Source organism: Lithobates pipiens, unplaced genomic scaffold (assembly GCF_037356315.1).
Source record: "Lithobates pipiens isolate NorthernLeopardFrog02 unplaced genomic scaffold, aLitPip1_a1.2 Scaffold_19, whole genome shotgun sequence".
In the NCBI taxonomy this organism is placed as follows: domain Eukaryota; kingdom Metazoa; phylum Chordata; class Amphibia; order Anura; family Ranidae; genus Lithobates; species Lithobates pipiens.
Window position 1 is genome coordinate 595,598,531 of NW_027507764.1, and position 25,076 is coordinate 595,623,606.

Below are 25,076 nucleotides of genomic sequence, written 5' to 3' on the forward strand. Positions count from 1 at the left end.
TCACACCCCTCTATACACAACACTCTCTGCAGAGCATCACACCCCCTCCATACACCATTACCTGCAGACCATCACCCCCCACTGCAGAGCATCACACCCCTATACACACTCTGCAGAGCATCGCACCCCTCTCTGCAGAGCATCACACCCCCTCCATACACAACACTCTGCAGACCATCACACCCCCTCCTCCATACACAGCACTGCATACCATCACACCCCTCTATACACAACGCTCTGCAGAGCATCGCACCCCCACCATACACAAAACCCTGCAGAGCATCGCACCCCACCATACACAAAACCCTGCAGAGCATCGCACCCCACCATACACAAAACCCTGCAGAGCATCGCACCCCCACCATACACAGCACTCTGCAGACCATCACACCCCTCTATACACAACACTCTGCAGACCGTCACACCCCTCTATACACAACACTCTGCAGACCATCACACCCCCTATATAGAGAGCCCTGCACAACTTTGCAGATCATTACACCTTCTTTACACAACACTCTGCAGACTATCATATCTCCTGTATACACAGTGCAATGCTCTGCTGAGCTTCACACCTCTATCCACTGTAAAGCAGTCTGCAGAGCATCACCCCTAAAGAGAGTTCTCTCCCTGTTTACAGATGGTGTAATACTCTGCAGAGTCCTCATAGGGCGGTCTCTGGAGTCAGACCCTCCCCCAGTAGTGAGCTCTACAGCTGCATGTAGTCCTGGTGTCAGAGGGGCCCCTGGGGGGTGAAACACCTTTCTACCCTTTAATCATGTGACTTGTATGACCGGAAAAACGAGGACAGGTTTGGTTGCAATTCCCAGCAGGGGGCCCCTCCCCCTCTATGTGTAGGTGGGGGGAGGGGGGTCACTATCTATACACTGAGATCCAAGCCCCACCCGCAGCCCCCCGCAGGGCATCTAGCACCACCTACAACCCCCCGCAGGGTATCCAGTCCCCCGAAGGGAATATAGCCCCACCCGCAGCCCCCCACAGGGCACCCAGCCCCACTCACAGCACCCCGCAGGGCACCCAGCCCCCCCACAGGCTAACTAGCCCCACCCACAGCCCCCCCCCCCGCAGGCCACCTAGTCCCACCCACAGCCCCCCCGCAGTGCATCTAGTCCCACCCCCAGCCCCCCCACGGGCCACCTAGTCCCAGCCACAGCCCCCCGCAGGGCACCTAGCCCCCTGCAGGACATCTAGCCCCATCCACAGCTCCCTGCAGGGTACCCAGGCCCACCCACAGCCCCCCACAGGGCACTTAGCCCCCCCCCCACAGGGCACCTAGCCCTACCCACAGCTGCCCGCAGGGTACCCAGCCCCACCCACAGCTGCCCGCAGGGTACCCAGCCCCACCCACAGCCCCCCGCAGGACATCTAGCCCCACCCACAGACCCCTGCAGGGCATCTAGCCCCACCCACAGCCCCCCGCAGGACACCTAGCCCCACCCACAGGCCCCCGCAGGACACCTAGCCCCACCCACAGGCCCCCGCAGGACACCTAGCCCCACCCACAGGCCCCCGCAGGACACCTAGCCCTACCCACAGCTCCCCGCAGGGCACAACATCTCACCCACAGCCCCCCCCGCAGGGCACCCAGCCGCACCCACAGCCCCCTGCAGGTCTCTCTGCCCCACCCACAATGTATTATTGGTGAAATTATTTCAGGTTCAGAAAAGACAGTCTCCCTCTTCGGTGTGAAGGGACCATTCGATCGATGATGTCTTTGTGTGTTGCAGGGTCAGGTGACCTTCGAGGACGTGGCGGTGTATTTCACGGAGGAGGAATGGTGGAGTCTGGAGACGTGGCAGAAGGAGCTCTACAAGGAGGTGATGATGGACAATATCCGCAACCTGAGCTCCATCGGTGAGACCCCCAACCCTGCGATCTCTGTGTGTCTTCCCATGCCTCCCCCTCCCCCCTCCCCCGCACGCCAAAGAGAGCCGCAATGAGCCTTGTTTACACTTGTGCTCACCCTCTGAAGGGTGATTTGTACTAGATCGCTCTTCAGAGGGTGTCTGTACAGATGGTGAGGAGGCATTATGATACCTTCTCATAAACCCCTAAAAACTGACCCCGCCGTGCCACAACCCCCCCCAACCCCCCGCCCCCCGGATTGGATATTCAGGAAGCCAGCTCTTAGGGAGGAGATGTTAGAACAGCGATGACATCACATCCTGTCCCCTCGCGTGTCATCAAACGACCTTTCCCATCATGCTTTGCAAATTGGAGTGACTGTGGGAGGGGACATTTAAATGTGAACACGCCCACCTCACAATAAACCCCGCCCCTCATTCTGCTGCCACACTGGGGGGAGGGGGGGATTCTTATAACTAAAGCGCATCTGTGCCCCTCCCCCTCCCCCCACAGCAACAGATAAACATATTTCCCTTACATGCTTTATGTCATCCGTGCTGAGCCCTACATCCCATAATGATCTGATATATATAATTATACACTCTGTACTTGGCTGTAATTCAGTATTAGAAATATTCCTCCTGGTGGAATAATGGTGGAACCCTCTAATGTGTGGAGATCTCAGGGAGCTTCAATATCCCCTCCATTCCCATCTCTGTGATATGTAAAGTCATATAAGAAAAGACTGAAAACTTTGCAGGGATGGTGGAAACCCCTCCTACTGTGTCAGTAAAGCGGTGCAGCCTCATCAGTGCAGCATCGGTGCTCACCACTGTAGCTTATCATTGTCCATCAGTGCGGTCTCACCAGTGCAGCTTATTGCCGCGTACAGACCACCGGACTTTCCGGCAGACTAGGTCCGACTGACTTTCCGAACAAACAGACTTGGCCACACACGAATGGACTAACGCCGCTGGAAAGTCCGGTCGTATTGAACATGATGACGTAAGACGGGACTAAACAAGGACGTTCAATGGCCAGTAGCCAATAGCTGCCCTTGTGTCGTATTGTCTGACGGACTCATTGCTTCAGACCTAGTCTGCTGGAAAGTCCAGTCGTGTGTACGCGGCATATCAGTTCAGTCTCATCAGTGCAGCTTATCAATATCCATCAGTGCAGCTTATCATTGTCCATCACTACAGTCTCACCAGTGCAGCTTATCTGTGCAGCCTCACCAGTGCCTATCATTGTCCATCAATGCCGTCACACCAGTGCAGCTTATCTGTGCAGCCTCACCAGTGCCGATCAGAGCAGCCTCATCAATGCAGCTTATCATTGTCCATCAGTGCAGCCTCACCAGTGCAGCTTATCATTGTCCATCACTACAGTCTCACCAGTGCAGCTTATCTGTGCAGCCTCACCAGTGCCGATCAGAGCAGCCTCATCAATGCAGCTTATCATTGTCCATCAGTGCAGCCTCACCAGTGCAGCTTATCTGTGCAGCCTCACCAGTGCCGATCAGAGCAGCCTTATCACTGCAGCTTATCTTTGTCCATCAGTGCATTCTCACCAGTGCAGCTTATCATTGTCCACCAGTGCAGCCTCACCAGTGCAGCTTCTCAATGTCCACCAGTGCCGCCTATCATTGTCCATCTGTTCAGTCTCACCAGTGTCCATCAGTGCAGCTTATCAATATCCATCAGTGCAGCCTCACCAGTGTAGCTTATCATTGTCCATCACTACAGTCTCACCAGTGCAGCTTATCTGTGCAGCCTCACCGGTGCCTATCATTGTCCATCAATGCCGTCACACCAGTGCAGTTTATCTGTGCAGCCTCACCAGTGCCGATCAGAGCAGCCTCATCAATGCAGCTTATCATTGTCCATCAGTGCAGTCTCACCAGTGCAGCTTATCATTGTCCATCAGTGCAGTCTCACCAGTGCAGCTTATCTGTGCAGCCTCACCAGTGCCGATCAGAGCAGCCTTATCACTGCAGCTTATCTTTGTCCATCAGTGCAGTCTCACCAGTGCAGCTTATCATTGTCCACCAGTGCAGCCTCACCAGTGCAGCTTCTCAATGTCCACCAGTGCCGCCTATCATTGTCCATCAGTTCAGTCTCACCAGTGTCCATCAGTGCAGCTTATCAATGTCCATCAGTGCAGTCTCACCAGTGCCCATCAGTGTGGTCTCAGCAGCGCGGTCACATCAGTGCAGCCTATTAGTGTCCATCAGTGCGGTCTTACTACTGCAGCTTATCAGTGCACATCAGTGCAGAGCGGGGATGGAGATCACCCGGATGACAGAGCAGATCTCGGGCTGGCAGGTATTGTATGTGAGAACACTGCTCGCCGTACAGAGCTGAGCACACTGTTACAGTGCCGGTACAGGGGGGGCGGGGCTGTACAACGAGCGGTGTTCTCACATACAATACCCGTCAGCCCTGAGATCAGCTCCGTCACCCGGGTGATCTCTATCCCCGCTCTGCACTGGAGAGAGATGGCGGGCGGTGGTGGCGATGGGGGCGGTGCTGCTGGCAGAGAGAGGAGGGGGAGGATGACATCACCTCTATGGGCGGCACAGACTGGGGGTTGTGAGACTCCCTCCGCCCACTACAGCGAGCAGGGCGGAAATACAAGTCCCTCCTCGCTTTCAGAGGACTACAAGTGGGCAGAGACCAGACCGCTGGCTGAGGATACAGGAGGAAGAGCAGCCAGCGGTCTCACAATCAGGAAACCACGGGGTGATAGCAGTTTTTCAGCAAGATCAGCGGGCTACTGTAGAGGAACTACAGAGCTCAGAAGAACATGGATGGCATAGTCAGGGAAGGTAGGAGATCAGCAAGGACATGGAAAAAAGGTTTTTCTCTGAGTTCTGCTTTAAGTTTGGTGGACCCACAGCTGACCAATAGGAACACATAATGAGGAGGACGGACTCGCAGTTGACCAATGAGAACACACATTGAGGAGGACGGACTCGCAGCTGACCAATGGTTGTAAATGGGGGTTCACTCATAGCAGAGACCAGTCACTAGTGGGGTACCCCAAGGCTCTGTACTGGGTATAAATAAAGGTGTGTGATGGGGTTGATATCCTTGGATGGGTCTGTAACATGGAACGTGATTTGTCATTGCTGGAAGATTGGTCCAATCAGTGGAGACTGCAGTTCAATATTTCTAAATGTCAAATAATACACCTGGGGGAAGAGAATCCCCTGATAGAGTACAACATTAGGGGGTACGGTGTTAGCCAGCACTACAGAAGAAAGAGATTTGGGGGTGCTTATTATAGAAGATTGAAAAATGAGCAAACAGTGGGGGAAACAAATAGAATTCTAGGATGCTTCACTAGAGGGGTCACCGGCAGGAGGAAGGAGGTCCTGATTCCTCTATATAGATCTTTATATCACTAGAGGGGTCACCAGCAGGAGGAAGGAGGTCCTGATTCCTCTATATAGATCTTTATATCACTAGAGGGGTCACCAGCAGGAGGAAGGAGGTCCTGATTCCTCTATATAGATCTTTATATCACTAGAGGGGTCACCGGCGGGAGGAAGGAGGTCCTGATTCCTCTATATAGATCTTTATATCACTAGAGGGGTCACCGGCGGGAGGAAGGAGGTCCTGATTCCTCTATATAGATCTTTATATCACTAGAGGGATCACCAGCAGGAGGAAGGAGGTCCTGATTCCTCTATATAGATCTTTATATCACTAGAGGGATCACCGGCAGGAGGAAGGAGGTCCTGATTCCTCTATATAGATCTTTATATCACTAGAGGGGTCACCGGAGGGAGGAAGGAGGTCTGGATTCCTCTATATAGATCTTTATATCACTAGAGGGGTCACCGGCGGGAGGAAGGAGGTCCTGATTCCTCTATATAGATCTTTATATCACTAGAGGGGTCTCCAGCAGGAGGAAGGAGGTCCTGATTCCTCTATATAGATCTTTATATCACTAGAGGGATCACCGGAGGGAGGAAGGAGGTCTGGATTCCTCTATATAGATCTTTATATCACTAGAGGGATCACCGGCAGGAGGAAGGAGGTCCTGATTCCTCTATATAGATCTTTATATCACTAGAGGGGTCACCGGAGGGAGGAAGGAGGTCTGGATTCCTCTATATAGATCTTTATATCACTAGAGGGGTCACCGGCAGGAGGAAGGAGGTCCTGATTCCTCTATATAGATCTTTATATCACTAGAGGGGTCTCCAGCAGGAGGAAGGGGGTCCTGATTCCTCTATATAGATCTTTATATCACTAGAGGGATCACCGGAGGGAGGAAGGAGGTCTGGATTCCTCTATATAGATCTTTATATCACTAGAGGGATCACCGGCAGGAGGAAGGAGGTCCTGATTCCTCTATATAGATCTTTATATCACTAGAGGGATCACCGGCGGGAGGAAGGAGGTCCTGATTCCTCTATATAGATCTTTATATCACTAGAGGGGTCACCAGCAGGAGGAAGGAGGTCCTGATTCCTCTATATAGATCTTTATATCACTAGAGGGGTCACCAGCAGGAGGAAGGAGGTCCTGATTCCTCTATATAGATCTTTATATCACTAGAGGGGTCACCAGCAGGAGGAAGGGGGTCCTGATTCCTCTATATAGATCTTTATATCACTAGAGGGGTCTCCAGCAGGAGGAAGGGGGTCCTGATTCCTCTATATAGATCTTTATATCACTAGAGGGATCACCGGAGGGAGGAAGGAGGTCTGGATTCCTCTATATAGATCTTTATATCACTAGAGGGATCACCGGCAGGAGGAAGGAGGTCCTGATTCCTCTATATAGATCTTTATATCACTAGAGGGATCACCGGCGGGAGGAAGGAGGTCCTGATTCCTCTATATAGATCTTTATATCACTAGAGGGGTCACCAGCAGGAGGAAGGAGGTCCTGATTCCTCTATATAGATCTTTATATCACTAGAGGGATCACCGGCGGGAGGAAGGAGGTCCTGATTCCTCTATATAGATCTTTATATCACTAGAGGGGTCTCCAGCAGGAGGAAGGAGGTCCTGATTCCTCTATATAGATCTTTATATCACTAGAGGGATCACCGGAGGGAGGAAGGAGGTCTGGATTCCTCTATATAGATCTTTATATCACTAGAGGGATCACCGGCAGGAGGAAGGAGGTCCTGATTCCTCTATATAGATCTTTATATCACTAGAGGGGTCACCGGAGGGAGGAAGGAGGTCTGGATTCCTCTATATAGATCTTTATATCACTAGAGGGGTCACCGGCAGGAGGAAGGAGGTCCTGATTCCTCTATATAGATCTTTATATCACTAGAGGGGTCTCCAGCAGGAGGAAGGGGGTCCTGATTCCTCTATATAGATCTTTATATCACTAGAGGGATCACCGGAGGGAGGAAGGAGGTCTGGATTCCTCTATATAGATCTTTATATCACTAGAGGGATCACCGGCAGGAGGAAGGAGGTCCTGATTCCTCTATATAGATCTTTATATCACTAGAGGGATCACCGGCGGGAGGAAGGAGGTCCTGATTCCTCTATATAGATCTTTATATCACTAGAGGGGTCACCAGCAGGAGGAAGGAGGTCCTGATTCCTCTATATAGATCTTTATATCACTAGAGGGGTCACCAGCAGGAGGAAGGAGGTCCTGATTCCTCTATATAGATCTTTATATCACTAGAGGGGTCACCAGCAGGAGGAAGGGGGTCCTGATTCCTCTATATAGATCTTTATATCACTAGAGGGGTCTCCAGCAGGAGGAAGGGGGTCCTGATTCCTCTATATAGATCTTTATATCACTAGAGGGATCACCGGAGGGAGGAAGGAGGTCTGGATTCCTCTATATAGATCTTTATATCACTAGAGGGATCACCGGCAGGAGGAAGGAGGTCCTGATTCCTCTATATAGATCTTTATATCACTAGAGGGATCACCGGCGGGAGGAAGGAGGTCCTGATTCCTCTATATAGATCTTTATATCACTAGAGGGGTCACCAGCAGGAGGAAGGAGGTCCTGATTCCTCTATATAGATCTTTATATCACTAGAGGGGTCTCCAGCAGGAGGAAGGAGGTCCTGATTCCTCTATATAGATCTTTATATCACTAGAGGGGTCTCCAGCAGGAGGAAGGAGGTCCTGATTCCTCTATATAGATCTTTATATCACTAGAGGGATCACCGGCAGGAGGAAGGAGGTCCTGATTCCTCTATATAGATCTTTATATCACTAGAGGGATCACCGGCGGGAGGAAGGAGGTCCTGATTCCTCTATATAGATCTTTATATCACTAGAGGGGTCACCGGCAGGAGGAAGGAGGTCCTGATTCCTCTATATAGATCTTTATATCACTAGAGGGGTCACCAGCAGGAGGAAGGAGGTCCTGATTCCTCTATATAGCTCTAAGGACACTTAGCTGACCAATGAGAACACACATGGAGGAGAACGGTGTAACAAGGGGTTGAATTCCATGTTACATTTATTGACATGTATTTTACCCTTTCAGATTTGTGGAAGAAGGACAATAATTAAAACCACACATAAGTAGAATAGTAATAAAAGAGATTTAATTAGCTTTGATTACAGATTTATTACAGATGATAAAATACAGATAAATCCAGTATTCATCTCCGGGGGAGTCACAATCTCCTTAGAAATGAAATACCCGGAGGCGACAGTCACCTTGATTCAGACTTTCTCTTCTTCAGTCCTGAATCAAACTCAAACTTGCCCCGGCTCTGGCCTCCCAGTCATATACAGAGCCTTGCAAAAGTATTCACCCCCCCGGGTTTTTACCTATTTTGTTACATTACAGCCTTTAGTTGAATGTTTCTTTCATCTGAATTCTATGTGATGATCAGAACACAATAGTCTAAGTTGGTGAAGTAAAATTATAAAAATATAAACAAAAATTTTTTTCAGAAATATAAAACTGATAATTGTCATGTACGGATGTATTCACCCCCCTTTTTGTTATGAAGTCCATACAAAGCTCTGGTGCCACCAATTACCTTCAGAAGTCACATGATTAGTGAAATGATGTCACCTGTGTGCAATCTAAGTGTCACATGACCTGTCATTACATAGACACACCTTTGTGAAAGGCCCCAGAGGCTGCAACACCCAAGCAAGAGGCACCACTAACCAAACACTGCCATGAAGACCAAGGAACTCTCCAGACAAGTGAGGGACAATGTTGTTGAGAAGTACAAGTCAGGGTTAGGTTATAAAAAAATATCCAAATCTTTGATGATCCCTAGGAGCTCCATCATATCTATCATAACCGAATGGAAAGAACATGGCACAACAGCCAACCTGCCAAGAGACGGCCGCACACCAAAACTCACAGAGCGGGCAAGGAGGGCATTAATCAGAGAGGAGCACAGAGACCTAAGGTGACCCTGGAGGAGCTGCAGAGTTCCACAGCAGAGACTGGAGTATCTGTACATAGGAGGGCAATAAGCCGTTCGCTCCATAGAGTTGGGCTTTATGGCAGAGTGGCCAGAAGAAAGACATTACTTTCAGCAAAAAACAAAATGGCGCGATTTGAGTTTGGGAACAGGAATGTGGGAGACTCCCAAAATGTATGGAGGAAGGTGATCTGCTCTGATGTATGGAGGAATGTAATCTGCTCTGATGTATGGAGGAATGTAATCTGCTCTGATGTATGGAGGAAGGTGATCTGCTCTGATGTACGGAGGAAGGTGATCTGCTCTGATGTACGGAGGAAGGTGATCTGCTCTGATGTATGGAGGAATGTAATCTGCTCTGATGTATGGAGGAATGTAATCTGCTCTGATGTATGGAGGAAGGTGATCTGCTCTGATGTACGGAGGAAGGTGATCTGCTCTGATGTACGGAGGAAGGTGATCTGCTCTGATGTATGGAGGAAGGTGATCTGCTCTGATGTATGGAGGAAGGTGATCTGGTCTGATGTATGGAGGAAGGTGATCTGCTCTGATGTATGGAGGAATGTAATCTGCTCTGATGTATGGAGGGAGGTGATCTGGTCTGATGTACGGAGGAAGGTGATCTGGTCTGATGTACGAAGGAAGGTGATCTGCTCTGATGTATGGAGGAAGGTGATCTGCTCTGATGTATGGAGGAAGGTGATCTGCTCTGATGTATGGAGGAAGGTGATCTGCTCTGATGTATAGAGGAAGGTGATCTGCTCTGATGTATGGGGGAAGGTGATCTGCTCTGATGTATGGAGGAAGGTGATCTGGTCTGATGTATGGAGGAAGGTGATCTGCTCTGATGTATGGAGGAATGTAATCTGCTCTGATGTATGGAGGGAGGTGATCTGGTCTGATGTACGGAGGAAGGTGATCTGGTCTGATGTACGAAGGAAGGTGATCTGCTCTGATGTATGGAGGAAGGTGATCTGCTCTGATGTATGGAGGAAGGTGATCTGCTCTGATGTATGGAGGAAGGTGATCTGCTCTGATGTATAGAGGAAGGTGATCTGCTCTGATGTATGGAGGAATGTAATCTGCTCTGATGTATGGAGGAATGTAATCTGCTCTGATGTATGGAGGAAGGTGATCTGCTCTGATGTACGGAGGAAGGTGATCTGCTCTGATGTACGGAGGAAGGTGATCTGCTCTGATGTATGGGGGAAGGTGATCTGCTCTGATGTATGGAGGAAGGTGATCTGGTCTGATGTATGGAGGAAGGTGATCTGCTCTGATGTATGGAGGAATGTAATCTGCTCTGATGTATGGAGGGAGGTGATCTGGTCTGATGTACGGAGGAAGGTGATCTGGTCTGATGTACGAAGGAAGGTGATCTGCTCTGATGTATGGAGGAAGGTGATCTGCTCTGATGTATGGAGGAAGGTGATCTGCTCTGATGTATGGAGGAAGGTGATCTGCTCTGATGTATAGAGGAAGGTGATCTGCTCTGATGTATGGGGGAAGGTGATCTGCTCTGATGTATGGAGGAAGGTGATCTGGTCTGATGTATGGAGGAAGGTGATCTGCTCTGATGTATGGAGGAATGTAATCTGCTCTGATGTATGGAGGGAGGTGATCTGGTCTGATGTACGGAGGAAGGTGATCTGGTCTGATGTACGAAGGAAGGTGATCTGCTCTGATGTATGGAGGAAGGTGATCTGGTCTGATGTATGGAGGAAGGTGATCTGCTCTGATGTATGGAGGAAGGTGATCTGCTCTGATGTATGGAGGAAGGTGATCTGCTCTGATGTATAGAGGAAGGTGATCTGCTCTGATGTATGGAGGAATGTAATCTGCTCTGATGTATGGAGGAATGTAATCTGCTCTGATGTATGGAGGAAGGTGATCTGCTCTGATGTACGGAGGAAGGTGATCTGCTCTGATGTACGGAGGAAGGTGATCTGCTCTGATGTATGGAGGAATGTAATCTGCTCTGATGTATGGAGGGAGGTGATCTGGTCTGATGTATGGAGGGAGGTGATCTGGTCTGATGTACGGAGGAAGGTGATCTGGTCTGATGTACGAAGGAAGGTGATCTGCTCTGATGTATGGAGGAAGGTGATCTGCTCTGATGTATGGAGGAAGGTGATCTGCTCTGATGTATGGAGGAAGGTGATCTGCTCTGATGTACGGAGGAAGGTGATCTGCTCTGATGTACGGAGGAAGGTGATCTGCTCTGATGTATGGAGGAAGGTGATCTGGTCTGATGTATGGAGGAAGGTGATCTGCTCTGATGTATGGAGGAAGGTGATCTGCTCTGATGTATGGAGGAAGGTGATCTGCTCTGATGTACGGAGGAAGGTGATCTGCTCTGATGTACGGAGGAAGGTGATCTGCTCTGATGTACGGAGGAAGGTGATCTGGTCTGATGTATGGAGGAAGGTGATCTGGTCTGATGTATGGAGGAAGGTGATCTGCTCTGATGTATGGAGGAAGGAGATCTGCTCTGATGTACGGAGGAAGGTGATCTGGTCTGATGTACGGAGGAAGGTGATCTGCTCTGATGTACGGAGGAAGGTGATCTGCTCTGATGTACGGAGGAAGGTGATCTGCTCTGATGTACGGAGGAAGGTGATCTGCTCTGATGTACGGAGGAAGGTGATCTGCTCTGATGTACGGAGGAAGGTGATCTGCTCTGATGTACGGGGGAAGGTGATCTGGTCTGATGTACGGAGGAAGGTGATCTGCTCTGATGTACGGAGGAAGGTGATCTGCTCTGATGTACGGGGGCAGGTGATCTGGTCTGATGTACGGAGGAAGGTGATCTGCTCTGATGTACGGAGGAAGGTGATCTGCTCTGATGTACGGAGGAAGGTGATCTGCTCTGATGTACGGAGGAAGGTGATCTGCTCTGATGTACGGAGGAAGGTGATCTGCTCTGATGTACGGAGGAAGGTGATCTGCTCTGATGTACGGAGGAAGGTGATCTGCTCTGATGTACGGAGGAAGGTGATCTGCTCTGATGTACGGGGGAAGGTGATCTGCTCTGATGTACGGGGGAAGGTGATCTGGTCTGATGTACGGGGGAAGGTGATCTGGTCTGATGTATGGAGGAAGGTGATCTGCTCTGATGTACGGAGGAAGGTGATCTGCTCTGATGTACGGGGGCAGGTGATCTGGTCTGATGTACGGAGGAAGGTGATCTGCTCTGATGTACGGAGGAAGGTGATCTGCTCTGATGTACGGAGGAAGGTGATCTGCTCTGATGTACGGAGGAAGGTGATCTGCTCTGATGTACGGAGGAAGGTGATCTGCTCTGATGTACGGAGGAAGGTGATCTGCTCTGATGTACGGAGGAAGGTGATCTGGTCTGATGTACGGAGGAAGGTGATCTGCTCTGATGTACGGAGGAAGGTGATCTGCTCTGATGTACGGAGGAAGGTGATCTGCTCTGATGTACGGAGGAAGGTGATCTGCTCTGATGTACGGAGGAAGGTGATCTGCTCTGATGTACGGAGGAAGGTGATCTGCTCTGATGTACGGAGGAAGGTGATCTGCTCTGATGTACGGGGGAAGGTGATCTGCTCTGATGTACGGGGGAAGGTGATCTGGTCTGATGTACGGAGGAAGGTGATCTGCTCTGATGTACGGAGGAAGGTGATCTGCTCTGATGTACGGGGGCAGGTGATCTGGTCTGATGTACGGAGGAAGGTGATCTGCTCTGATGTACGGAGGAAGGTGATCTGCTCTGATGTACGGAGGAAGGTGATCTGCTCTGATGTACGGAGGAAGGTGATCTGCTCTGATGTACGGAGGAAGGTGATCTGCTCTGATGTACGGAGGAAGGTGATCTGCTCTGATGTACGGAGGAAGGTGATCTGCTCTGATGTACGGAGGAAGGTGATCTGCTCTGATGTACGGGGGAAGGTGATCTGCTCTGATGTACGGGGGAAGGTGATCTGCTCTGATGTACGGGGGAAGGTGATCTGGTCTGATGTACGGGGGAAGGTGATCTGGTCTGATGTACGGGGGAAGGTGATCTGGTCTGATGTATGGAGGAAGGTGATCTGCTCTGATGTACGGAGGAAGGTGATCTGCTCTGATGTACGGGGGCAGGTGATCTGGTCTGATGTACGGAGGAAGGTGATCTGCTCTGATGTACGGAGGAAGGTGATCTGCTCTGATGTACGGAGGAAGGTGATCTGCTCTGATGTACGGAGGAAGGTGATCTGCTCTGATGTACGGAGGAAGGTGATCTGCTCTGATGTACGGAGGAAGGTGATCTGCTCTGATGTACGGAGGAAGGTGATCTGCTCTGATGTACGGAGGAAGGTGATCTGCTCTGATGTACGGAGGAAGGCGATCTGCTCTGATGTACGGAGGAAGGCGATCTGCTCTGATGTACGGAGGAAGGCGATCTGCTCTGATGTACGGAGGAATGTGATCTGGTCTGATGTAAGGAGGAAGGCGATCTGCCCTGATGTACGGAGGAAGGTGTTCTGGTCTGATGTATGGAGGAAGGCGATCTGGTCTGATGTACGGAGGAAGGCGATCTGATCTGATGTACGGAGGAAGGCGATCTGATCTGATGTATGGAGGAAGGCGATCTGGTCTGATGTACGGAGGAAGGCGATCTGGTCTGATGTATGGAGGAAGGTGATCTGCTCTGATGTATGGAGGAAGGTGATCTGGTGTGATGTGTGGAGGAAGGTGATCTGGTGTGATGTGTGGAGGAAGGTGATCTGGTCTGATGTGTGGAGGAAGGTGATCTGGTCTGATGTGTGGAGGAAGGTGATCTGGTCTGATGTGTGGAGGAAGGTGATCTGCTCTGATGTACGGAGGAAGGTGATCTGCTCTGATGTACGGAGGAAGGTGATCTGCTCTGATGTACGGAGGAAGGTGATCTGCTCTGATGTACGGAGGAAGGTGATCTGCTCTGATGTACGGAGGAAGGTGATCTGCTCTGATGTACGGAGGAAGGTGATCTGCTCTGATGTACGGAGGAAGGTGATCTGGTCTGATGTATGGAGGAAGGTGATCTGCTCTGATGTATGGAGGAAGGTGATCTGCTCTGATGTACGGAGGAAGGTGATCTGCTCTGATGTATGGAGGAAGGTGATCTGCTCTGATGTATGGAGGAAGGTGATCTGCTCTGATGTATGGAGGAAGGTGATCTGCTCTGATGTACGGAGGAAGGTGATCTGCTCTGATGTACGGAGGAAGGTGATCTGCTCTGATGTACGGAGGAAGGTGATCTGCTCTGATGTACGGAGGAAGGTGATCTGCTCTGATGTACGGAGGAAGGTGATCTGCTCTGATGTACGGAGGAAGGTGATCTGGTCTGATGTATGGAGGAAGGTGATCTGCTCTGATGTATGGAGGAAGGTGATCTGCTCTGATGTACGGAGGAAGGTGATCTGCTCTGATGTATGGAGGAAGGTGATCTGCTCTGATGTATGGAGGAAGGTGATCTGCTCTGATGTATGGAGGAAGGTGATCTGCTCTGATGTACGGAGGAAGGTGATCTGCTCTGATGTACGGAGGAAGGTGATCTGCTCTGATGTACGGAGGAAGGTGATCTGCTCTGATGTATGGAGGAAGGTGATCTGCTCTGATGTACGGAGGAAGGTGATCTGCTCTGATGTACGGAGGAAGGTGATCTGCTCTGATGTATGGAGGAAGGTGATCTGCTCTGATGTATGGAGGAAGGTGATCTGCTCTGATGTATGGAGGAAGGTGATCTGCTCTGATGTATGGAGGAAGGTGATCTGCTCTGATGTATGGAGGAAGGTGATCTGGTCTGATGTATGGAGGAAGGTGATCTGCTCTGATGTATGGAGGAAGGTGATCTGGTCTGATGTATGGAGGAAGGTGATCTGGTCTGATGTATGGAGGAAGGTGATCTGGTCTGATGAGACTAAAATTGAACTTTTTTGCCAACAAACAAAACGCTATGTATGGAGCCAACCCATCACATTGCACAAAGACTACCATTCCCACTGTAAAACATGGTGGTGGCCACATCATGCTGTGAGGATGTTTTTCAGCAGTCAGGACTGGGAAACTGGTCGGAGTTGAGGGAAAGATGGATGGTGATATACAGGGGTATTCCTGAGCAAAACCTGTAGCACTCTGTGTGTGATTTGAGGTGAGGACGGAGGTTCACCTTCCAGCAGGACAATGACCCCAAACACACTGCTAAAGCAACACTTGAGTGGTTTAAGGGGAAACATGGAAATGTGTTGGAATGGCCTAGTCAATGCCCAGACCTCAATCCAATAGAAAATCTGTGGTCAGACTTAAAGATTGCTGTTCACAAGTGCAAACCATCCAACTGGAAGGAGCTGGAGCAGTTTTACAAGGAGGAGGAATGGGGCAAAAATCCCAGTGGTAAGACGTGGCAAGACTCAGAGACTTATCCAAAGTGACTTGGAGCTGTGATAGCCGCAAAAGGCGGCCCTACAAAGTATTGACTTTAGGGGGGTGAATCGTTTTTCACATTGACTTTCTGTCATTTTGTCCTATTTGTTGTTTGCTTTATAATAAAAAAAATCTTCCAAGTTGTGGGCGTGTTCTGTAAAATTAAATAATGAAAATCCTCCACCAATCCATATTATTCCAGGTTGTGAGGCAACAAAACATGAAAAATGCCCAGGGGGGCGGGGGGGGGGGGGTGAATACTTTTGCAAGGCACTGTAGGTGGCAGGGAAAATGATACCTACAACTGGTGAAAAGAAAAGGTCAAATGTTCCCAACTTCCCCCAGCATAATGAAGCGGACGTCTCGTGCATTTAGCATGTTGTATAGATAGAAGTGATTACTTCTCATTACAACAACATAAAACTATTACTACGTTTCTTGTAAATCAGTAACTAAAATTAATTATGAATATAGACCCGAACTACAGATGAACTCACAGCTGACCAATGAGAACACACATTGAGGAGGACGGACTCATAGCCGACCAATAAGAACACACATTGAGGAGGGAGGACTCACAGCTGACCAATGAGAACACACATTGAGGAGGGAGGACTCACAGCTGACCAATGAGAACACACATTGAGGAGGACAGACTCACAGCCGACCAATAAGAACACACATTGAGGAGGGAGGACTCACAGCTGACCAATGAGAACACACATGGAGGAGGGAGGACTCACAGCTGACCAATGAGAACACACATTGAGGAGGACAGCCTCCCAGCTGACCAGTGAGAACACACATTGAGGAGGGTGCAGTCACAGCTGACCAATGAAAACGCACACTGAGGAGGGTGCAGTCACAGCTGACCAATGAGAACACACATTGAGGAGGGCATAGTCACAGCTGACCAATGAGAACACACATTGAGGAGGACAGACTCACAGCTGACCAATGAGAACACACATTGAGGAGGACGGACTCACAGCTGACCAGTGAGAACACACATTAAGGAGGACGGACTCACGGTTGACCAATGAGAACACACATTGAGGAGGGAGGACTCGCAGCTGACCAATGAGAACACACATTGAGGAGGACAGACTCACAGCTGACCAATGAGAACACACACTGAGGAGGGAGTACTCACAGCTGACCAATAAGAACACACATTGAGGAGGACGGACTCATAGCCGACCAATAAGAACACACATTGAGGAGGGAGGACTCACAGCTGACCAATGAGAACACGCATTGAGGAGGACGGACTCATAGCCGACCAATAAGAACACACATTGAGGAGGGAGGACTCACAGCTGACCAATGAGAACACACATTGAGGAGGGTGTAGTCACAGCTGACCAATGAGAACACACATGGAGGAGGGAGGACTCACAGCTGCCCAATGAGAACACACATTGAGGAGGACAGCCTCACAGCTGACCAGTGAGAACACACATTGAGGAGGGTGTAGTCACAGCTGACCAATGAGAACACACATTGAGCAGAACAGACTCAGAGCTGACCAATGAAAACACACACTGAAGAGGATTGACTCATGACTGACCAATGAAAACGCACACTGAGGAGGGTGCAGTCACAGCTGACCAATGAGAACACACATTGAGGAGGGCATAGTCACAGCTGACCAATGAGAACACACATTGAGGAGGGCATAGTCAGAGCTGACCAATGAGAACACACATTGAGGAGGGCATAGTCACAGCTGACCAATGAGAACACACATTGAGGAGGGCATAGTCAGAGCTGACCAATGAGAACTCACATTGAGGAGGACGGACTCACAGCTGACCAATGAGAACACACATTGAGGAGGGCGTAGTCACAGCTGACCAATGAGAACACACATTGAGGAGGACGGACTCACGGTTGACCAATGAGAACACACATTGAGGAGGACGGACTCACAGCTGACCAATGAGAACACACATTGAGGAGGACGGACTCCTAGCCGACCAATAAGAACACACATTGAGGAGGGAGGACTCACAGCTGACCAATGAGAACACACATTGAGGAGGACGGACTCACAGCCGACCAATAAGAACACACGTTGAGGAGGGAGGACTCACAGCTGACCAATGAGAACACGCATTGAGGAGGGAGGACTCACAGCCGACCAATAAGAACACACATTGAGGAGGGAGGACTCACAGCTGACCAATGAGAACACGCATTGAGGAGGGAGGACTCACAGCCGACCAATAAGAACACACATTGAGGAGGGAGGACTCATAGCCGACCAATAAGAACACACATTGAGGAGGGAGGACTCACAGCTGACCAATGAGAACACACATGGAGGAGGGAGGACTCACAGCTGACCAATGAGAACACACACTGAGGAGGGTGTTGTCACAGCTGACCAATGAGAACACACTTTGAGAAGGGTGTAGTCACAGCTGACCAATGAAAACTCACATTGAGGAGGGTGTAGTCACAGCTGACCAATGAGAACACACATTGAGCAGGACAGACTCAGAGCTGACCAATGAGAACACACACTGAAGAGGATTGACTCACGACTGACCAATGAAAACGCACACTGAGGAGGGCGTAGTCACAGCTGACCAATGAGAACACACATTGAGGAGGACGGACTCACAGCTGACCAATGAGAACACACATTGAGGAGGACAGACTCACAGCTGACCAATGAGAACACACATTGAGGAGGGAGGACTCGCAACTGACCAATGAGAACACACATTGAGGAGGGAGGACTCACAGCTGACCAATGAGAACACATATTGAGGAGGACGGACTCATAGCCGACCAATAAGAACACACATTGAGGAGGGAGGACTCACAGCTGACCAATGAGAACACGCATTGAGGAGGGAGGACTCACAGCTGACCAATGAGAACACACATTGAGGAGGGAGGACTCACAGCTGACCAATGAGAACACACATTGAGGAGGGTGTAGTCACAGCTGACCAATGAGAACACACATTGAGGAGGGTGTAGTCACAGCTAGAGACGATTGTAGCAGAGATGGGGCTGAGTACACACAGCTCCCACACAGGGTAAGGATCTCCAGTGTCAGTCATGTGACTGTAGTTTCCATATCCCATTGGACAATTAGGATCCTTATGCCGGTGTGTTAGCTGTGTGGATGGAGTTGTCCATTATTTTGTGGTTTCTTCCTCTGACTCCTCCCCCTCTGTGTCCTGTAGTCACTTACCTGGTTCAGGTGTCTGTGATTCCACTCTATGTACACTTACCATCCCCCTGAATGTCCCTGGCTCCACCCCTTTCATTTACTGGATTTCCCAGTTCTACCAATCATGGAGCCTCAGCATCACCTGTGGGCGTTACCTATGCAAATACAACCCGCCTGAGAACACCCACTCCTCCAGGCTGACTCCACCCATCAAGGCATTTTTATTTTTGCATAACTCCTCCCATAGGTGCAGTGTGATGTTTTCAGGAAGCTTTTGTACCGCCCCTCACCCGCCTTAATCTGCCTGGATTGCATGGAGAAGCACAGAGAGCCGGTGATGATCACCATGAGATGTGTAATGAAAATGGAAAGGTTTTATATCTGAGGGGGGAACCAGAGAAGGACCAATCTAAACGGAATAAACTTTAGATCTAAATGAGATTCCATGTCCTGGAGAATTAGCGCTCTCATGTGTGACCTATAGAGCTGTCAGTCACTGGACTCCTGTCCTGAGCATTGTGTGAAAGAACACTCCACCGGCATCCCTTTGGACATGCATGCTCCTCCCTGCTGGCTGCTGCAGACTGAGCAATCTGATGATCTGTTGCTTGATTGCACACCAATAGAGAGATCGGCAGATTGTACACCAATAGAGAGATCGGCAGATTGTACACCAATAGAGAGATCGGCAGATTGTACACCAATAGAGAGATCGGCAGATTGTACACCAATAGAGAGATCGGCAGATTGTACACCAATAGAGAGATCGGCAGATTGTACACTGATAGAGAGATCGGCAGATTGTACACTGATAGAGAGATCAGCAGATTGTACACTGATAGAGAGATCAGCAGATTGTACACTGATAGAGAGATCGGCAGATTGTACGCCAATAGAGAGATCGGCAGATTGTACACTGATAGAGAGATCGGCAGATTGTACACTGATAGAGAGATCAGCAGATTGTACACTGATAGAGAGATCAGCAGATTGTACACTGATAGAGAGATCAGCAGATTGTACACCAATAGAGAGATCGGCAGATTGTACACCAATAGAGAGATCGGCAGATTGTACACTGATAGAGAGATCAGCAGATTGTACACTGATAGAGAGATCAGCAGATTGTACACTGATAGAGAGATCGGCAGATTGTACACTGATAGAGAGATCAGCAGATTGTACACTGATAGAGAGATCAGCAGATTGTACACCAATAGAGAGATCGGCAGATTGTACACTGATAGAGAGATCAGCAGATTGTACACCAATAGAGAGATCAGCAGATTGTACACTGATAGAGAGATCAGCAGATTGTACACCAATAGAGAGATCAGCAGATTGTACACTGATAGAGAGATCAGCAGATTGTACACTGATAGAGAGATCAGCAGATTGTACACCAATAGAGAGATCGGCAGATTGTACACCAATAGAGAGATCGGCAGATTGTACACTGATAGAGAGATCGGCAGATTGTACACTGATAGAGAGATCGGCAGATTGTACACCAATAGAGAGATCAGCAGATTGTACACCAATAGAGAGATCGGCAGATTGTACACTGATAGAGAGATCGGCAGATTGTACACTGATAGAGAGATCGGCAGATTGTACACCAATAGAGAGATCGGCAGATTGTACACCAATAGAGAGATCAGCAGATTGCACACCAATAGAGAGATCGGCAGATTGTACACTGATAGAGAGATCGGCAGATTGTACACTGATAGAGAGATCGGCAGATTGTACACCAATAGAGAGATCAGCAGATTGTACACCAATAGAGAGATCAGCAGATTGTACACTGATAGAGAGATCAGCAGATTGTACACCAATAGAGAGATCGGCAGATTGTACAATAATAGAGAGATCAGCAGATTGTACACTGATAGAGAGATCAGCAGATTGTACACTGATAGAGAGATCAGCAGATTGTACACTGATAGAGAGATCGGCAGATTGTACACTGATAGAGAGATCGGCAGATTGCACAGATAGAGAGATTGGCAGATTGCACACCAATAGAGAGATCAGCAGATTGCACACCAATAGAGAGATCGGCAGATTGTACACCAATAGAGAGATCAGCAGATTGCACACCAATAGAGAGATCGGCAGATTGTACAATAATAGAGAGATCAGCAGATTGTACACTGATAGAGAGATTGGCAGATTGCACACCAATAGAGAGATCGGCAGATTGTACACAGATAGAGAGATTGGCAGATTGCACACCAATAGAGAGATCGGCAGATTGTACACCAATAGAGAGATCAGCAGATTGCACACCAATAGAGAGATCGGCAGATTGTACACCAATAGAGAGATCGGCAGATTGTACACCAATAGAGAGATCGGCAGATTGTACACCAATAGAGAGATCGGCAGATTGTACACCAATAGAGAGATCGGCAGATTGTACACTGATAGAGAGATCAGCAGATTGTACACTGATAGAGAGATCAGCAGATTGTACACTGATAGAGAGATCAGCAGATTGTACACTGATAGAGAGATCGGCAGATTGTACACTGATAGAGAGATCGGCAGATTGTACACCAATAGAGAGATCGGCAGATTGTACACCAATAGAGAGATCGGCAGATTGTACACCAATAGAGAGATCGGCAGATTGTACACTGATAGAGAGATCAGCAGATTGTACACTGATAGAGAGATCAGCAGATTGTACACTGATAGAGAGATCGGCAGATTGTACACTGATAGAGAGATCAGCAGATTGTACACTGATAGAGAGATCAGCAGATTGTACACCAATAGAGAGATCGGCAGATTGTACACTGATAGAGAGATCGGCAGATTGTACACCAATAGAGAGATCAGCAGATTGTACACTGATAGAGAGATCAGCAGATTGTACACTGATAGAGAGATCAGCAGATTGTACACCAATAGAGAGATCGGCAGATTGTACACCAATAGAGAGATCGGCAGATTGTACACTGATAGAGAGATCGGCAGATTGTACACTGATAGAGAGATCGGCAGATTGTACACTGATAGAGAGATCGGCAGATTGTACACTGATAGAGAGATCGGCAGATTGTACACCAATAGAGAGATCAGCAGATTGTACACCAATAGAGAGATCAGCAGATTGTACACTGATAGAGAGATCAGCAGATTGTACACCAATAGAGAGATCAGCAGATTGTACACTGATAGAGAGATCAGCAGATTGTACACCAATAGAGAGATCGGCAGATTGTACAATAATAGAGAGATCAGCAGATTGTACACTGATAGAGAGATCAGCAGATTGTACACTGATAGAGAGATCAGCAGATTGTACACTGATAGAGAGATCGGCAGATTGTACACTGATAGAGAGATCGGCAGATTGCACAGATAGAGAGATTGGCAGATTGCACACCAATAGAGAGATCAGCAGATTGCACACCAATAGAGAGATCGGCAGATTGTACACCAATAGAGAGATCAGCAGATTGCACACCAATAGAGAGATCGGCAGATTGTACAATAATAGAGAGATCAGCAGATTGTACACTGATAGAGAGATCGGCAGATTGTACACTGATAGAGAGATTGGCAGATTGCACACCAATAGAGAGATCGGCAGATTGTACACAGATAGAGAGATTGGCAGATTGCACACCAATAGAGAGATCGGCAGATTGTACACCAATAGAGAGATCAGCAGATTGCACACCAATAGAGAGATCGGCAGATTGTACACCAATAGAGAGATCGGCAGATTGTACACCAATAGAGAGATCGGCAGATTGTACACCAATAGAGAGATCGGCAGATTGTACACCAATAGAGAGATCGGCAGATTGTACACTGATAGAGAGATCAGCAGATTGTACACTGATAGAGAGATCAGCAGATTGTACACTGATAGAGAGATCAGCAGATTGTACACCAATAGAGAGATCGGCAGATTGTACACTGATAGAGAGATCGGCAGATTGTACACTGATAGAGAGATCAGCAGATTGTACACTGATAGAGAGATCGGCAGATTGTACGCCAATAGAGAGATCGGCAGATTGTACACCAATAGAGAGATCGGCAGATTGTACACCAATAGAGAGATCAGCAGATTGTACACCAATAGAGAGATCGGCAGATTGTACACCAATAGAGAGATCGGCAGATTGTACACTGATAGAGAGATCGGCAGATTGTACACTGATAGAGAGATCAGCAGATTGTACACTGATAGAGAGATCGGCAGATTGTACGCCAATAGAGAGATCGGCAGATTGTACACCAATAGAGAGATCGGCAGATTGTACACTGATAGAGAGATCGGCAGATTGTACACTGATAGAGAGATCAGCAGATTGTACACCAATAGAGAGATCGGCAGATTGTACACCAATAGAGAGATCGGCAGATTGTACACCAATAGAGAGATCGGCAGATTGTACACCAATAGAGAGATCGGCAGATTGTACAATAATAGAGAGATCAGCAGATTGTACACTGATAGAGAGATCAGCAGATTGTACACTGATAGAGAGATCGGCAGATTGTACACTGATAGAGAGATCAGCAGATTGTACACTGATAGAGAGATCGGCAGATTGTACACTGATAGAGAGATCGGCAGATTGCACAGATAGAGAGATTGGCAGATTGCACACCAATAGAGAGATCGGCAGATTGTACACCAATAGAGAGATCAGCAGATTGCACACCAATAGAGAGATCGGCAGATTGTACACTGATAGAGAGATCGGCAGATTGCACAGATAGAGAGATCGGCAGATTGTACACCAATAGAGAGATCAGCAGATTGCACACCAATAGAGAGATCGGCAGATTGTACACCAATAGAGAGATCGGCAGATTGTACACCAATAGAGAGATCGGCAGATTGTACACCAATAGAGAGATCGGCAGATTGTACACCAATAGAGAGATCGGCAGATTGTACACCAATAGAGAGATCGGCAGATTGTACACCAATAGAGAGATCGGCAGATTGTACAATAATAGAGAGATCAGCAGATTGTACACTGATAGAGAGATCGGCAGATTGTACACTGATAGAGAGATCGGCAGATTGTACACTGATAGAGAGATCGGCAGATTGTACACTGATAGAGAGATCGGCAGATTGCACAGATAGAGAGATTGGCAGATTGCACACCAATAGAGAGATCGGCAGATTGCACACCAATAGAGAGATCGGCAGATTGTACACCAATAGAGAGATCGGCAGATTGTACACCAATAGAGAGATCGGCAGATTGTACACCAATAGAGAGATCGGCAGATTGTACACCAATAGAGAGATCGGCAGATTGTACACCAATAGAGAGATCGGCAGATTGTACACCAATAGAGAGATCGGCAGATTGTACACCAATAGAGAGATCGGCAGATTGTACACCAATAGAGAGATCGGCAGATTGTACACTGATAGAGAGATCGGCAGATTGTACACTGATAGAGAGATCAGCAGATTGTACACTGATAGAGAGATCAGCAGATTGTACACTGATAGAGAGATCGGCAGATTGTACGCCAATAGAGAGATCGGCAGATTGTACACCAATAGAGAGATCGGCAGATTGTACACTGATAGAGAGATCGGCAGATTGTACACTGATAGAGAGATCAGCAGATTGTACACTGATAGAGAGATCAGCAGATTGTACACTGATAGAGAGATCGGCAGATTGTACACCAATAGAGAGATCGGCAGATTGTACACCAATAGAGAGATCGGCAGATTGTACAATAATAGAGAGATCAGCAGATTGTACACTGATAGAGAGATCAGCAGATTGTACACTGATAGAGAGATCGGCAGATTGTACACTGATAGAGAGATCAGCAGATTGTACACTGATAGAGAGATCGGCAGATTGTACACCAATAGAGAGATCGGCAGATTGTACACCAATAGAGAGATCGGCAGATTGTACACTGATAGAGAGATCGGCAGATTGTACAATAATAGAGAGATCAGCAGATTGTACACTGATAGAGAGATCAGCAGATTGTACACTGATAGAGAGATCGGCAGATTGTACACTGATAGAGAGATCGGCAGATTGTACACTGATAGAGAGATCGGCAGATTGTACACTGATAGAGAGATCGGCAGATTGCACAGATAGAGAGATTGGCAGATTGCACACCAATAGAGAGATCGGCAGATTGCACACCAATAGAGAGATCGGCAGATTGTACACCAATAGAGAGATCGGCAGATTGTACA

At 48.4% G+C, this 25,076-nt stretch overlaps 1 protein-coding gene across 3 annotated transcripts in view; it reads left to right on the forward strand.

Annotated features, from left to right (window-relative positions):
* The window catches only part of LOC143997823 (uncharacterized), a 45,371-nt gene that overhangs the window by 3,169 nt on the left and 17,126 nt on the right, over positions 1-25,076 (forward strand). For 2 of the 3 annotated variants that reach the window (XM_077493642.1, XM_077493644.1), the window contains exon 2: positions 1,749-1,875. In XM_077493642.1, coding sequence (XP_077349768.1) covers positions 1,749-1,875 — 127 coding nt within the window. The remainder of the gene's footprint in view (positions 1-1,748; positions 1,876-25,076) is intronic. The other variant, XM_077493643.1, reaches the window with a different exon arrangement.